Genomic DNA, 17,166 nt, shown 5'->3' with positions numbered 1-17,166 from the left:
ATCTTCATAACAAACGAGAGGAACCCTTCGAAGTCGAGCCTTTCTCATAGTTGACTCCACTCTGCAACCTAACGAGCTCTCTGCTAAGCTTACCCGAAGATTTGATCACATTCTTTTCAACTGCCGGATGAATGATGTCTATCTGAGGATTCCTTGGTGCTTGAAGTTCTACTTCCCTTTCAAATCCTGGATGAGTAACTCTCTCGAACCCTGGATTGTCAGAAAAAATTGATTGGCCCCCTCCTAAAAACCCACTAGACTGACCCAAAGCAATGAAAGACGCGGGGAAAAAAGAGTGAAGTGAAAAAAGATGCTTAGAATTCGATGAAGGGAAGCAAGAAAGTACCTTACCCACTAGAGGTTTAGTGTTACCGTGAATCGAGGGTTGATTGGAAGGCTGCCTTTCATCGTCTTGAGGAAACAAACCTTGTATATCCACTTCTACTGCATCATTGATTGCCTGCAACTCGGATTGAGAAGAAAAGAGGCTGCCCGATTCTGTGGAGTCAAAACCGTCTTCCAATTGTTCATCTTCAGGTTGTTCTAAATCAAAATCGTCTGTGATGTCTTGCTCGAAATCTCCTGGCTTGCTCAAATTCTCCGTTACTCGATCATAATCTGTCACCTCGCCCCTCTCTTCCAAAGAAGACAAAATCTTTGTAATTGGATTGTTGAAACATGAGGTGACCTTCTGTCCATAGGAATTCGTAGGTGGAATCTGTCCCTCGGTTGTCTTAGTAAGTTCCTTTTCCTCACCGTGTCCATCGGATAAAGAATGAATAGGAGATCTTGTAAAATCCTCGATTTTTTTTGGTGAAATTCGTCGCAAAATTTTATCTACCTTTCTACCCTTGTGATTGACTGTCGGTACTCTTGTATCTTTGACCTTAGCCTCTGCTCTGCTAGTTTGCCCTGGACCCTTCAAATCTTCGCTTCGTTCCGTGTGGCTGAGTGTTGGCTCTTCATTTTCCATCTTGTCCCTGCAAATATTTTTGGTTCCCCCGCCAACCGTTATCCTCTTACCATTGATCAAAGCTTGAGCGTAGGTCTGTTTTCCGTAAGTTCATAAGCCTTAATATCGAAAGTGACAACGCTGATAGTAAATTCCGTGATGACCCCGTTGATTGGCAACCTCACTTCGTTGGATATAAAACCATCTGATTTTCCTTTGACCTTAATCTTCGCAGCCCTAGATCGCGAAGGAGTCTTGTGTCGTTACTGACCTCCACTAGGCCCCCACATTGCTCCCCGATTACCTTGAAGATGTCGAATGTCCATAAGTGCCAAGGTAGCTCTGAATTCTTGATCCAGCTGTTACAGCAACTGAGAACCGAGTCCGATGAGTTGATATCTGGTCTCCACTTCTCGAAATCTAATGCCACACCACCATCGAAGAAACCTCTTTTTAGTTGAGTAAAGTACTCCCATTCCTTCTGATGCGCAGGCCACCAAACCGCTTTGTTATCTTGGAAAGGATGAATTTCGATCCTCCTCTTAACATCTTGTCCTATAACCCTAGCAACCTGGTCCCAAGACACATTCACCCTGCCTCTAATGATGATAATGGCTTCATTCCAATTCGTCTCTGAAGAATTACAGCTTCTGGCATCATTGCCCTTCATCAAAACTTGATGAAGGACCAGTTCCTCAACCTTTGCTAGTTGCTGATTCCGAGTAATTGAGATAGGATCAATACCTTGCTGAACATACTTGTGGCCCGACATCAACTGGTCTCCCTGACAGTAAGTTAGTGAGAATATCTGAAATCCTAATCCATCCTCGTTGCTTTAACCCACTAGGTATGATTATGTTCTGTTTCTTCCCGTTATCGCTAAATCTTGAAACTTCTAGGAACCATCCTCTTCTGTTGACAAATCTCTGTGCTACAATCGTTGCATTGCAGCCCCTGAATCGGTAGAAGTCCGAGCATGAATGAGGGTTAAGAATGAAGTTTCTGATTTTAAAACTGAACCAACGAGCCTCGCTTCGGTCCAAGTCCAGGAAGTATGTCGCATTCCTAGTTCTTTCAGTCCATCGAAACGTGCCGCCTCTGTTTACCAACTTAACCGAGAACAACTTGAACTCGATCTTAACCCCATCCTCTCTAAACGTAGGCTTAAACGCAGTAGACGGAAACCCACTGGACCTGGCTGTTGAATTGCAATGCAATTGATATTGAAAATGAATGAGAAAAATTACACATACATTTGCCCTTATTACCACTACACCTATTTATAGTCTAAACATTACAGATAATTATAGTAATAATATCTCTAATTGCTAATTACAATAATTACCATAATACAAGTATTTCCTTATCATCTCCTACAATCATGCTGAATGATTGTCTTCCATTAATACCATTAATCAACACTCCCCCTCAAGATGGTGTGTGTATATCTGTCATACCCATCTTGCACATGAAAGGGTGAAACATTTTAGCACACAAGCCCTTAGTAAAGACATCTGCTAACTGGTTTCCAGAATTGGTATAGCTGATTCTTAAGCTTTGGTCATCCAACTTTTCTTTGATAAAGAATCGATCAATCTCAACGTGCTTAGTACGATCATGCTGAACCGGATTATTGGCAATGCTTATAGCTGCCTTATTGTCACAATGTAGCACTAGAGGCTCTTCTTGAAAGAGTTTAATGTCTCGCATTAGCTTCTTGATCCATAACAATTCACACACGCCTTGTGCCATAGCTCTATATTCAACTTCGGCACTTGATCTAGCAACCACGGTCTGTTTTTTGCTTCTCCAAGTAACCAAATTTCTACCGATGAAGACACAATATCCAGAAGTAGACCTTCTATCATTAGGAGATCCTGCCCAATCCGCATCAGTGTATGCATTTATTCCCAAATGGCCATTGTTTGAAAGAAGGAGACCTTTCCCAGGACTAGATTTGAGATATCTTAGTATCTGATAGACAGCTTCAAGATGTGTGGATCGAGGCCGATGCATAAATTGACTTACTACACTTACTGCATAGGCTATGTCAGGCCTTGTATGAGACAAGTAAATCAATTTCCCGACCAATCTTTGATAACGATCAATGTCGACCAACTCACTGACGTCTTCTTTCAACTTGTGATTTGCTTCAATTGGGGTATCCGCTGGTTTACAGCCTAACATTCCGGTTTCCTTCAGCAAGTCTAGGACATATTTTCTTTGAGAGATAAATATACCCTTGTTTGATCGAGCTACCTCTATTCCAAGGAAATATCTTAGTTTGCCCAAATCTTTAATCTCAAACTCAGTGGCCAAATGTTTCTTTAGTCTCGTCATCTCATCTTGGTTGTGTCCGGTCATTATGATATCATCGACATATACAATGAGGATGGTAACCTTACCATTGAGATGTTTGATGAACATAGTGTGATCTGCATTACTTTGCTTGTAGCCAAGAGTAATCATTGTTGCACTAAACCTACCAAACCATGCCCGAGGTGACTGTTTCAAACCATAGAGAGCTTTTCTTAATCGACAAACCTTTCCATCAGTTTTCTGACATGAGAAGCCTAGGAGGGATTTCCATATAAACTTCTTCTTCCAATTCTCCATGTAGAAAAGCATTTTTTACATCAAATTGTTGTAGGTCCCATCCAAGATTAGCAGCACAAGACAAGAGGACTCTCACCGAGTTCATCTTAGCAACCGGTGCAAAAGTTTCTTGATAATCGATCCCATAGGTCTGAGTATATCCTTTGGCTACCAATCGGGCCTTTAACCTTTCAATAGAGCCATCTGCTTTATGCTTCACAGTGTATACCCATTTGCATCCTACCGGGATTTTACCCGAAGGTTTGTCAACAAGCTCCCAAGTCTCATTTTTTACCAAGGCCTTCATCTCTTCTACCATGGCACCTTTCCACTGAGGATCATTGATGGCTTCTTTCCATCCCTGTGGAACAGAAATAGAATGCAAAGAAGACAAAAAAGCTCTATAGGATGGGGTTAGTGATTTATATGAAACAAAGTTAGAAATGGGATGTTGAGTACACGACCGAGCCTTTTTTCTAAGAGCTATTGGAAGATCAAGGTCATTATAAATATCATCTGAAAAGGTCTCAACCGAGATTGGAGATGAGTTACCTGATTCTACAGGAGTTGAGTCCGGGACCGACGGTTGGCTATGCAGAGTAGCTTCATCCTTTTTCTTGCGAGCATATCTCAGCAGATTAGGCTGATCCAGTTTTCCTGTTTCGGATTGGGCTTGATCTGTATCTGAGATTGTTTCAATATTCTCATATTCCCCCTGACCACTATTTACAGGCAGTCCAAGAAAGGTTTGCTCAGTGGAAGTCACTTGTTCTATATGGTTGTTCTCCCCTAGAACAAGGTGACGAGATGGGAAAGAAAGCTTCCATTTCCCGAAAAGTAACATCCATAGAGACATAAAATTTTCTAGTTGGTGGATGGTAACACTTGTACCCTTTTTGCGTGGTCGAATATCCAACAAAGATACATTTCAATGCTCTAGGGTCCAGTTTTCCTCCAATATGTTTATGTACAAAACATACACAACCAAAGATTTTCGGGGGAATACTGGAGAAATTAATACCTTGAATGAGTTCCCATGGACATTTGAAATTCAAGGTCCTCAAAGGCATGCGGTTGATCAGGTAGGCCGCTGTGAGAACTGCATCACCCCAATAAACTTTCGGTACATTCATTGTGCACATGAGAGCCCTGGCAACCTCAAGAAGATGTCGGTTTTTCCGTTCAGAAACCCCATTTTGAGCGGCCGTGTTGACACAACTTGTTTGGTGTATAATTCCATGAATGCCTAAATAAGATTGAAAGTTCTTTTCCATATATTCAGTACCATTATCGGTACGTAGAATTTTCACAGAGACACCAAACTGAGTGCTAATCATTCTATGGAAAGACTGAAAACAAACAAACACTTCATTTTTTGCATGCATCAAATAGACCCATGTCTTCCTACTGTAACAATCAATAAAAGTTCCAAACCACCTATAACCCGATAGAGAAACTACCGGGCTTGGTCCCCAAACATCAGAGTGGATTATCATAAATGGTTTTGAACTTTTATTCTTAATGGAAGGATATGAAGTTCTAGTGTGCTTAGCAAGTTCACAAGCATCACAAACTAAGGTCTCCACATTACACTGCTGGAATAAACGAGGATAAATTTTTTTAAAACATAAAATGAAGGGTGCCCTAATCTTCTGTGCCACTGAAGGATTTGGTGATGAGTGGAGTCCGAATCACTTATCAAGGCATGACTTTTGAGACTAGATCCTCCAACCAATCGGTATAGACCGTCATTCACTCTACCATAGCCAATCGTTTTCCCCGTGCTCAGCTCCTGTATAATACAATGAGAAGGGTAAAATTCAATTTTACAATTCAAATCTCTGGTAAGGGCACTAACAGACAGAAGGTTATGTGAAAAACTAAGGATATGTAAAGCTAGAGGTAAATCAAGTGAAGAAGTGCAATTGATAGAACCTTTTCCGGTTATAGAAGATAAAGATCCGTCGGCTATACGGACTTTATCGCTACCTGAACACAAAGAATATGTCAGGAATTTTTCACGAGCACCAGTCATATGGTCAGAGGCTTCGGAATCAAGAATCCATGAATCATTATCGACACAATGAGTATATTGGGTTGTATGAGCAGATGGACATGATATACCTGTGCGGGCAAGATGAGAGGAATGAGTGGAAGTGGCATTCATGGCCATAAGGTGCCTGAGAGTCTGTAACTCCTCATTGGATAGTCCCTTGGAAGATTTTTCCTCACTCGGTTGCTCGATATGGGAAGCTTCATAAACATTAGCATAAACATTAGCTTGAGGTCGTGAACCACTAAATCTTCCACCACCACGACCTCGTTTTGGACGGCCATGGATACTCCAGCATGTGGCTTTAGTGTGATTTGGTTTCCCACAATGTTCACACTTTTTCTCATCTTGTACTTCACCTCCTTTACTTGTACTTCTAGCAGCATTATATTTTGTGGTGATGGTATGTGAGTCAACAAGCATACCTGATCCTTCATTAGAGATAATTGGCATCATAGCATTTCTTCTGCTTTCTTCTTGTTGCACATAGTTATATGCATGTCGTAAGGAGGGAAAATGGTCTTTTCCAAGAACCTGTACTCTGATTTGATCAAAGACATCATTCAGCCCTGCTAGAAAATCATGCACTCGTTCCTTTTCGACCAATGTATGAAACTTTGTTGCATCAGCTGGACATGAGGCTTGAAAATCCTGATAATAGTCAAGTTCTTGCCACAAACTGCTGAGTTTAGAAAAGTATTGGGCAATTGTCATCTCACTTTGTTTGGTTTCATGGATCTTCCTCCGTAGTTCGTATATTTGGGCATCATTTCCAGACTGAGAATAAGTCTGAGCAGTAGCCTCCCAAATTTTTTGTGCCGTGTCCAGCAGAAGGTGTCCACGTGCGAGTTGTGGTTGCATAGAATTGATTAACCACGACATAACAAGCGAATTCTTAGACTCCCATTTGGAAGTATCAGCATGATTCGATGTAATTTTCCCATTGATATAGCCCTGCATACCTCTGGCTTGAATAAACAGCAAGCATGATCGCGACCACGTGAGATAATTTGTTCCATCAAGTTTGACAGGACTGATCTGCAGAGAAGGATTATCATAAGTGGTGGTAATCTTGCTACCAGCATGTTCATCCATGGCAGTAGAAGATTCCTCCTTCTTTCCGTCAGACATGGTAGTGATGGAGACTATTCAAACGCAATCCAGAGATTTGTCTTGTGCAACAGGCCTTTCAACGCCGACAACGATCAAGGTTAGCAACTTGCTCAAAAACTAAGAGCTCCTCGAACCTGGCTCTGATACTATGTTGAATTGCAATGCAATTGATATTGAAAATGAATGAGAAAAATTACACATACATTTGCCCTTATTACCACTACACCTATTTATAGTCTAAACATTACAGATAATTATAGTAATAATATCTCTAATTGCTAATTACAATAATTACCATAATACAAATATTTCCTTATCATCTCCTATAATCATGCTGAATGATTGTCTTCCATTAATACCATTAATCAACACTGGCTTGCATCGCAATGCTAACAACTAAACCGGCCTGCAAAAAGTGAAGAACGTCGGAAATGAAAGCACAAAGGGATGTGGTAAGGGAGGGCTGAGCCGAACCGTAACTGAGAAACGAAGGGGGAGAGAGAGCATTTTTTTAAAAATTCTCTCTCTAGGATTGTTGATCATAAAAATTATGTTGAGGCTTCTCAAGTAGAGTTTCATTCATCTTTCTTCCTTTCCTCTTTCTTTGTCTTTTTTAATAACTCAAAAAGTAGCCATGAATGCCTCCTCAACGCTGCCTGTGCTACCACAATTTTAAGGATGTTGTGGCTGCGTGTGGGACTTGAAAGTGAGATTTTGCGGGGAGAGATTATGGCTTGGGTTGGAAGACAAAAAGAGTGAGGAAATAAAAAGGAATTGGATTTTGTATGGAGAAATTTTTCCCTTTCATCTGCCTATTAATTTTTTAATTAAATTGTAGTACAAAGGTTCAACTAAATAGGAGAGAAACATAGAAAATAATCCCAATAAAATTAGAAATAAATCCTATCTTACCAAATTTAGTTCTACCAAAAGCCTATATAATACCTTATTTAAAATAAACCAAACTTATTGACATTCCCCCTCAACTTGGTGCGAAAATATCAATCATGCCCAACTTGCTGACTTGGTCTTCAAAGAGTTGTTTTGAGAGCCTCTTGGTCAAGACATCTGCAACTTGTAACTTGGTCGGAACAAATGGAGTGCACATCACTCCTTCAAGCTTCTCTTTTATGAAATGCTTGACGATTTCTATATGCTTGGTTCTTTCATGTAGAACGAGATTATGAACAATGCTGATAGCAACTTTATTGTCACAGTATAACTTCATTGGAAGTTTTACTGTTCTTTTCAAATCATCCATAACTTTTTTAGCCAAAGAACCTCGCATACATCTTGAGCCATAGATCTGAACTGAGCCTCTGCACTATTTCTAGTAACAACGCTTTGTTTCTTGCTCGTCCAAGTTACTAGACTCCCCCCCATAAGAAAGTTCAATATCCTGATGTTGATCTGTCTATAATTGAACCTGCCCAATCTGGATCTGTATATACTTCAATCTCATTTTTTTTCCTTTTCTCAAAGAACAATCCTTTGCCTGGTGTACACTTTAAATTTCTAAGAATATAGTACACCGCTTCCAAGTGTTACTCATATGGTGAGTGCATAAACTGACTGACCATGCTTACAACGAAGGCAATGTCTGGTCGTCTATGAGACAGGTAGATCAATCTTCCAACTAGTCTTTGGTACTTTTCTTTATCGGCTGGGACATCATCCTTAATTTCTCCTAATTTTCCACTCGCCTCTATTGGAGTGTTTTCGGGTTTGCATCCACTCATCACTTTCCACAATTCCTTTCTTAGACCTTGCTACCTCCGTTCCAAGAAAGTACTTCAAGTGCCCCAAATACCGTGGCCCAACTTTTCCTCAACTGGTTCATCTCATCAATATCGTCTCCTGTTAATATTATGTCATCGACATAAACAATCAGTACTGAGATCTTGTGAGTGGACGACTTTCTTGTGAATAAAGTGTGATTAGATTGACGCTGATTGTATCCTTGGCCTTGAACAAACTCAGTAAACCTCTCAAACCATGCTCTAAGAAATTGCTTCAATCTATAGAGAGATTGTTTCAACCTGTTTCGATCCAAATTGATCAGTGAATCCAGGGGGAGGTTCCATATAGATTTTTTCTTCCGAGTCACCATTTAAGAAGCCATTTTTTATATCTAGTCGATTCAAAGTCGAATCAAGATTGGCTGCAACAGATAATAAAACTTGAATTGTATTTAACTTGCCATCGGAGAAAATGTCTCAGAGTAGCCAACTCCATATGTCTGGGTGAAACCTTCGGCAACCAGATGAGCTTTATATCTTTCCAAAGAACCATCAAAGTTGTAATTTGTAGTGAATACCCACTTACACCCCACAATTGATTTTACATTGGGTAAATCGACTTTCTCCCAAGTCTCTTCTCCAGAGCTCTCATCTCTTCAAAATATCTTCCTTCCATTCAGGTATCGCTAGATCCTCTTGTATATTATTCGGGATACTAACATAATCTATTTGAGACATAAAAGCAAAAAGAGAGGGTGACACGACACAAATTTGGATAACGGGTGCTTAATGAATGACCAAGTACCTTTTCTCAGAGCAATAGTAAGGAAAATGGAATTAGAGTATGTTGACTTGGGCATACCTTGATCAGGGTCAGATGAAGTCTTGTTGTGCGTTTCTCGATTTCACCATTGATAAGGTTCATGGCTTTGTGGAAGGACATTATCCTCTCTTTCCTTTCCTAGTATACACCAGTCACTTGATTAATTTTCTACTCCCTTTTGCTTTATCAGACGTTGCAACTTAATTGTCATTAATTTCAAATTCAAATGTTAGGTCTGAATTATTAATAAATTCATCTTCATCACACGATGACTCCCACTGAAGATGAGTGTCATAGTTAGACGCACCCTCAAAAAATGTGACATGCATTGAGACAAAAAACGCTTGGACACAAGATCAAAACATTTATATTCCCTTTGGTCACTAGGATACCCAACCAATATGCACTTGTGAACCCTAGGATCCAGTTTGCAATGGTTGGGAGCATGATTATGAACAAATCCAATGCTCTCAGAAATTTTAAGAGGAATATTATCATGATGCGAGTAGTAGGAAAACATTTGTGAAAGATGTTAATGGGAGATTGTAATCCGTGATGGTAAACAGTTAATCAAATGGGTAGCTATAAGAATAGCTTCACCCCAAAGATGTCTGGGAACTTTAGTTGAGAAACTAATGGCCCGAGCAACTTCAAGGAGGTGTCTATATTTTCGTTCAGCTACACCATTTTGTTGAGGGTGGGTATGAGGATACAAACTTTAAAGCCCAATCCCTTTTTCGGCAAAGAAGTTTCCTAATACATGATTAACAAATTCTTTCCCATTATCACTTTCGCAAAGAAGTTTCCTAATACATTATTAAGAAATTCTTTCCCATTATCACTTTGAAATATTTTTATCTCAGTGTGGAATTGAGTCTGAATCATGTTAAAAAATGTTGAAAATATGTACAACCTCAGTCTTATCTCTTAAAAGAAATGTCCAAGTCATACGAGTATGATCATCAATAAACATGATGAACCAATGTTTCGCAGACATAGTGACTATGCGAGACAAGCCCCAAACATCACTATAAAAGAGAGTGAATGGTGCAGACTCTTTGTGGGGCTGAGATGGGTCACACTGACCTATGATGTTTAGCCAATGCACAAGATTCACAGTGAAGTGAAGAAATATCTTTATTAATAACTTTGGTAAGAACTGTTTCAAATAATTAAAATTTGGATGTCTCAAACGATAATGCCATAACATAATATCACTATTCCTAGAAGTATAAATGGAGTTGTAACATATCTTCTGGTCTTGTTGGCCAAGGAAAGAACCAGCATTGAAAATATAGAGATCATTGTGCAGCCTAGCATTGCCAATCATCATCCCCGAGGCCAATTCCTGAAATTCACAATGAGAAGACAAACAAATCACTTGACAACATAGATCGAGAGTTAACTAGCTGACAGAAAGAAGATTATACAACAATGAAGAAACATGTATGACCTTTTTAAGGGTCAAAAGTGGAGAAATAACAATAGAGCCCTTGCCAGCAACAACAAAAAACGAACAATCAGCAATTTTAACCTTTTTGTTGTCAAGGCATGGTGCATATGATGAAAAAAATAGGGAATTACCAGTAATCTGATTTGTTGCGCCATAATCTGTAAATCCAACAGGTGTTAGACATCGAATTCGCAACATTTGCTAAGGAAGATATACCTGTTTGAACATTTTCGACTAGAGCTCGAGTTGATCCTGAAAGAAGCCGATTCTGAAGGAGAAGATTGCTGCCCGGAGTCGCACTACTTGTTTGAAGAGAACGACCAGCCCGATTGGAGCCTCCAGATGAGCAAATCTACCGTGAATTTCCCAACAACTTTCCACTGTATGCCACGGCTTGTTACACTTCTCACACCATATTTTTGGTTTACCTCCATTGCAGTCACCTTTCGAGCCACTGCCTTTACCAACAGGGGTCGAACCATCAGTTTCTACCCTCAAGTCATCCAATCGCGGCAGCGTCACATGGCAGGGTGCTTCCTCGCGCGAAATTTCAGAGAAGGCCTCAAGAATGCTTGGGAGAGGTTTTCTGCCAAGGATGCGACCTCGAACTTCATCAAGATCCTTGTTTAAACCTGCGAGGAAAACAAACATCCGTCTTATTTCCGCTTATTTTTTTTAAAAACGAGCACTATCTTTATTGCTCTCCCACTCTTCAGCATCAAGGAGATCTAGCTCTTGCCAAACCAACATCATCTCATTATAATTTATGATGACATCTGCTTTGGTGTATACGCAACATGGAGTAGTCAATTTATACAACTGTTAATAATTTTCCATGTCGGAGTATGTATCACATACGACCTCCCAAACATCATGAGCAGTAGGAAGAAACATAAACAGTTTGCCAATGCGTGGATCCATTTTGTTAATTAGCCATGCAGTAACCAAAGATTTCTCCGGTCTCCATTGTTTATATTCGGGATCGGTGGATGCCGATGGCTGTATTTCACCATTTAAATAGCCTAATTTCCCTTTGCCATCAATCACAAGGAGCATGGATTGAACCCATTCCAAATAACTCTTGCCATTGAGTTTATTAATCGTACTTTGAAGGGAATTATCGGCTAAGGCGTGATTTGAAGGAGATCGAGAGATTTCATCTGAAACAGCAGCTCCTGAACTACTGGAATTGCTGCCGCCGCCTGGACCTCCACCTCTGACCTAGCCGCTGCCGGTCGGACCTGAGCGAGAGCTCACCATCGCAGCTCTGTAGTTCATATTGGGCTGGCTCTTGATACCATAAAGTAACGATACATAAGAAAGAAACCCTAATTTTTGTGATTAAAATTTCTTAATTAAATTGTAGTACAAAGGTTCAACTAAATAGGAGAGAAATACGGAAAATAATCCCGACAAAATTAGAAACAAATCATATCTTGCCAAAATTAATTCTACCAAAATCCTATCTAATATCTTATTTAAAATAAACCAAACTTATCGACAATAGCGTATTGTTGGGTGATTCTTATTGTAATCTTAATTTGGGCAAGCATCTAAAAGTTTATTTCTCATTTTTTCCCCTTTTTTGTCGGTAATAACGAATTGAAATTTCTCTTACAATATTACAGGGAGGAATCTCATGGTTCCTGAACTTGACTGAAAATCCACGTGGTGTGTTTGGACCTATTATTCCTTTGTTTATCGGGGCTTTGCATATCACTAATGTTAAGGTATAAAGACGCCACTCTTTGTAATTATATCTTATTTCAAATGTTTTTGAATATGAAACTGATAATGACCATGATGTAGCGGAGCATATAATAAAAAGGATTAATCTATTGATTCATACACAATGTCAACAAAATCTTGAAAATGCAGTAAACACTCATATAGTCTCGTTGATTCATACAGAATAACCAGGTCCAAAAAATACAGTAAAAGACTCGCAAGAAATTTGTTTAATTTTAAATTTTCTTCTGTATCAAAACTATGCATGTATTTATAGAATGGATTGCCAATAATCAAAACCAGAAAATATTCTAATTATTGCAAGGAAAATCAGATTAGAATTTAATCTCGACTTTCTTAGCTTATTTATTGCCTAAACAAAATATTACCAAAAACGAAAAAATGCCCTAAAATCTTGCCAATTTGAATAATTGTCTTATTTGGCTTTCGGGGGATCTCATTGCACCAACAAGGCATCTTGCACAATTGCGCTGCATCATCCCCCCCTAGGTCGAAAACATTCGTCCTCGAATGTCTAACCACATCCTTGTCAAATGACGAGTCACCAACAAAGAATCAAACGCTCAACGTTAAAGACGTCGTGCGTGCGTACATCACTCGGCAACTTCAAACGGCACGCATTGGGATTAATCTTTTCAATAATCTCGACTGGTCCAATCTTATGATCGATTTCTTATTATACTGTCCCACAAGAAATCGATCATTAGTTAAGACAACCCACACATAGTTTCCAACGTCAAACTCCACGTGACGAAGTTTATGGCCCACCGCTTGTACTTGTGCGCTTTAGAGTAAACTTGTTGTAATCCGGTGACAAATTCCCTAGCCTTTTGTAGGGATTAACCTACCAATTTGGATATAATTGTCTTATTTGGCTTTGGGGTGATCCTATTGTACCAAAAAGGCATCTTGTTCCTCATCATTTCATCATGCTGGTATGAAATGATCGAACTTTTCTTGCACTATAAATCCCCAAATAAAATTTAATCTTTTATGCTCGAATAAATCGTAAGTGCATGAGTCAAGTTATAATAGTGTACAGAGTACGGATATCGTTCTACAGAGACTGTATCACACGATTGTTATTTTCAAAACATTAATCTTTAGTAATTTGTAGACGAGAATTTGAATTGTAAGTTATCTAATAAATTCAAGGAAAGATGTACTGCAAGGAGTAAATAAAGATAGACAATTTAAAATGAATAATTAAATTCAATTGGAAGCAAAATTTGTTTAGATCGCGGTTCACCCACCTTTACCGATTCATATAATCGACTTTGACTTTTGTTTTGGCTTTTGACAGGATCCCCTAAATTATTAATATTATCTCTTAAGATATGCTAAACTAGCTCGACACGACGAAATAACTAAATGTTTTTAACTATTTATCAAAGGTGAGTTGTATGCATGATTCGTAGAATCCCCTAGCTTTCGACCTATTGGATTATAACCATCAATGTGTATTCAATTTCATATGTCTATACAATTTATTAACCCATGGATTGTGTTACTTATTCCTATTGTAAACTATTATTTCAATTCATTCACAATTTAACATAATATCAAAGTTAGCAAGGCTTTAATGATCAATAGAGAAGTAATAATACAGGCAAGCATACTGCAAAAGTCAACGACTGTTTAATTATATAAACCAAAGTTTCGGGGTAAGATCCCCTTAAATCCCAACAAATAAAAGATTTAACTACTAAACATCATAATAAATATTCAAACAATAATTAAAATAAAGTTTTCAAACTAAAAATACTATAGTTAATGAAGAACAGAAGAGACGCTGGGCGAAAATCCCGAATTCTTCAAGTTTTCTCGACTCTGCTTCCTTTTCCTCGCGTGCGCTTTCTCTAGCTGATAAAACTCTCCAATGTTTTGACAATCTCCTTAAAACCTTGTACTGGGGCTTTTCCAAGTAGGTGCCATCAAGAAAGTTGGAAATAAATCAATAGAATATTATTTCCTTCCTATTCGCACTGGGGCGGCTGAAATTGCCCGCCCTAGTGCCCTATCTGCGCAAATTCTTCTTTTTCATATTTCTCGCTGCGCTAAGGCAGCCAGAATTGCCCGCCTCTACGCGCCTGGCTCGCAGATCAGCTTTGTTTTCTTCTTGTGCGTACTATGGCGGTCAATTTCACCCGCCCCATCGCGCCTGGCTCTCATATCAACTGTGTTTTTCTTCTTGTGTGCTTTAGGACGGTCAATTTCGCCTGCCCCAGCACGCTGGCTTGACTTTGGCATCTGAAATCCTCTTTTCTTGATCACATTGCCTACAATTCAACCCGAACACATGAAAAACAATTATCGTACCTAAATATAGACGCAACCTAAACGAAACATTCATGAATGCGACTCAAGATGACACAATAAAATACGTAAAAACCACATACAATCGTGGTGACTAGTGAAGATTTTTAATAATGGTTTAAGGATGTGGTTTATGTGAAATAGTTTTTTCCTTATGGCATGGCGATTCTACTTTAGATGTCATTATCATGCACAACTTTTCACTTTCTTTGGTTTTTGGTTCATGGACAATTGATGATAGTATCTTTGGTTTTTCATTCAATTCTATTAGTTTCTTACTTCCTTTGTTATTTCCTTCTGAATATACAAAATATACAGAAACACCAGACATCTACCTTGATACGATTTCACAAAGGAGGTTCACGTAATTTGAATATATTACAAGAGAAGGCAACTTAAAATTTTTACAATTATTTTCTCATACTTTTGACATTCACGATCTTTGAAACTTCCTGGAATATGCAACATGTCAATGACCAATTGCTATCTCTTTTCTCCTTTTAAAATTTTTTCCAATATTATTTCAAATACTACTTGATACCAAGGTTCCAAAAAGTGCGAAACGTGAGAAGCGTCATGGTCAATTTTCAAAATTTACAAGCTTAAACTGGTTTAGTATGAAAACTAAGTTGAAATAACATTGTAGTTTTGTTGGGTACAATAATTGTCTTTGATGGTAGAACAATCGAAAAACTTAGAGCTTGGGCTGCTGTACAGTTGTAAAGATTTGAGTTTTACTGAACCGTCCACTACTCATTTTTCTTAAAAAGTACTAGATTTTTTTTTAAAACTTACTCTCGGCCCTATACATATATAAATATAATTTTTGCTACTTTTTTAAAACAAATTTACCAACTAACCATTTAAAATCCAAAAGAACACAAATCCAAACCATATAGTCGTAAAACGTCAACCAAACCTAATTTTAACACTTTAAAAAATAAACTTAACTAACATCCTCTCAAAAGCATCATAAGCATTAAAATCTTAAAAGTAACCTAAATCATTAGCATAAGTCATAAACGTAAGTTAATTGCGGAAAACTAGTGCTGGTCCTCGGGTTGTGTGCACCTTCAGTCCTGTAAGATCAACCATCAAGTCCTGTAAGATCAACCATCAAGTCCCTCAACATCAATATCATGCTTACCTGCATCGATCACACCTAGTGAGTCTATTGACTCAGCAAACCATAACCTTGATAACAAGTAATACGTATACAATCACATGCAACAGTGAAAATACTTATACTTAAAATAACTTTTCATGAACATGCCTAACTTAAACATTTTTCCTTTCATAAAATACATTTTCCTTTTCATCATATACATATTCCTTTTTATCATAAACATCTACGTTTTCCTTTTATTGAATTCAGATTGTTAAATGCGACTTTCGTTTCATCATAAGGTCGATGGATCCATCTACATGTAACCACAGTACCGGGCGGCGGGGACATCAGCGACACTCTCACCGGTCAACTGAGCCTTGGCCTATCATATCATGATATCATGTCGGAAATACGATCATCGGGCTCCTCTGGGGCCTTCTCCCATAGACGAGCTTCCTCTGGGGCCTTCTCCCGTAAACAGGCCCCCTCTGGGGCCTTTTCCCTCACGATATCCCCAATCGTATCATCGTATTAGTCACAATTACTTCACTTCTTCCAATGTTTCATATTTTTGTCACTTATAAAAAAATTCATGCACATATATATATATATATTATTTTTTTTTAAACCAAGCGTGCAACATGTCTTTTAGCATTAACCTTTCATCATAAAATTTCATAAACATTTAAAATAAACGTTTTAACATTTATTATAGCATTCAGGACACTGCCAGGACGTTTAACATTTCTCAGGTGTAAAATGACCGTTTTACCCATAGAAGCATAATTTTTCGTATTTATCCTTAGACCTCTAAACAACGACTCAAATCATTCCAAACTTAACATATCGCCTCAAAATACACCCATAAATATTTCCTAGGCTTAAACTTATGCCCTCGTCTAATTTCCCAAATCGTTTTTAAAACTTAAACGTACATCCCGTTTTTGACTCGTACGGACTCGAAACTTAACCAAACTTACCAAACTTGAAGTCAGGCTCCCTAACCCATAACTAAACCTTTTTCAACCCAAATTAAGCCAATTAGAACCCATGAACAGCCTAGGATACCTACTGAAATTTTATTCTTCTTCCTTTGAAAACCCTATCCATCCTAGCCCTCAAGCGACTCGACCAGCCCCTATGAGCCCTTCCTAGTACCATGACTGAACCCCTAACACGCTGCTGGACAGGACCTAACCACGCCAACAATCCCAGCCCTTCAAAACCGCTACTCCTACATGTGTACGTCTCCTAGTCCCATTCGA

General features: G+C 38.7%; 1 protein-coding gene across 5 annotated transcripts in view; it reads left to right on the top strand.

Annotated features, from left to right (window-relative positions):
- The window catches only part of LOC142541086 (ALBINO3-like protein 2, chloroplastic), a 38,830-nt gene that overhangs the window by 11,026 nt on the left and 10,638 nt on the right, over window positions 1-17,166 (top strand). For 3 of the 5 annotated variants that reach the window (XM_075647647.1, XM_075647646.1, XM_075647650.1), the window contains one exon: window positions 12,357-12,458. The exons of the other annotated variants lie outside the window; for them this stretch is intronic. In XM_075647647.1, the coding sequence (XP_075503762.1) occupies window positions 12,357-12,458 (102 nt within the window). The remainder of the gene's footprint in view (window positions 1-12,356; window positions 12,459-17,166) is intronic. 5 annotated transcript variants of the gene reach the window in all.

This window comes from Primulina tabacum, chromosome 3 (assembly GCF_025594145.1).
Source record: "Primulina tabacum isolate GXHZ01 chromosome 3, ASM2559414v2, whole genome shotgun sequence".
Classification (NCBI taxonomy): domain Eukaryota; kingdom Viridiplantae; phylum Streptophyta; class Magnoliopsida; order Lamiales; family Gesneriaceae; genus Primulina; species Primulina tabacum.
This window is presented reverse-complemented; position numbering and strand designations above follow the sequence as displayed.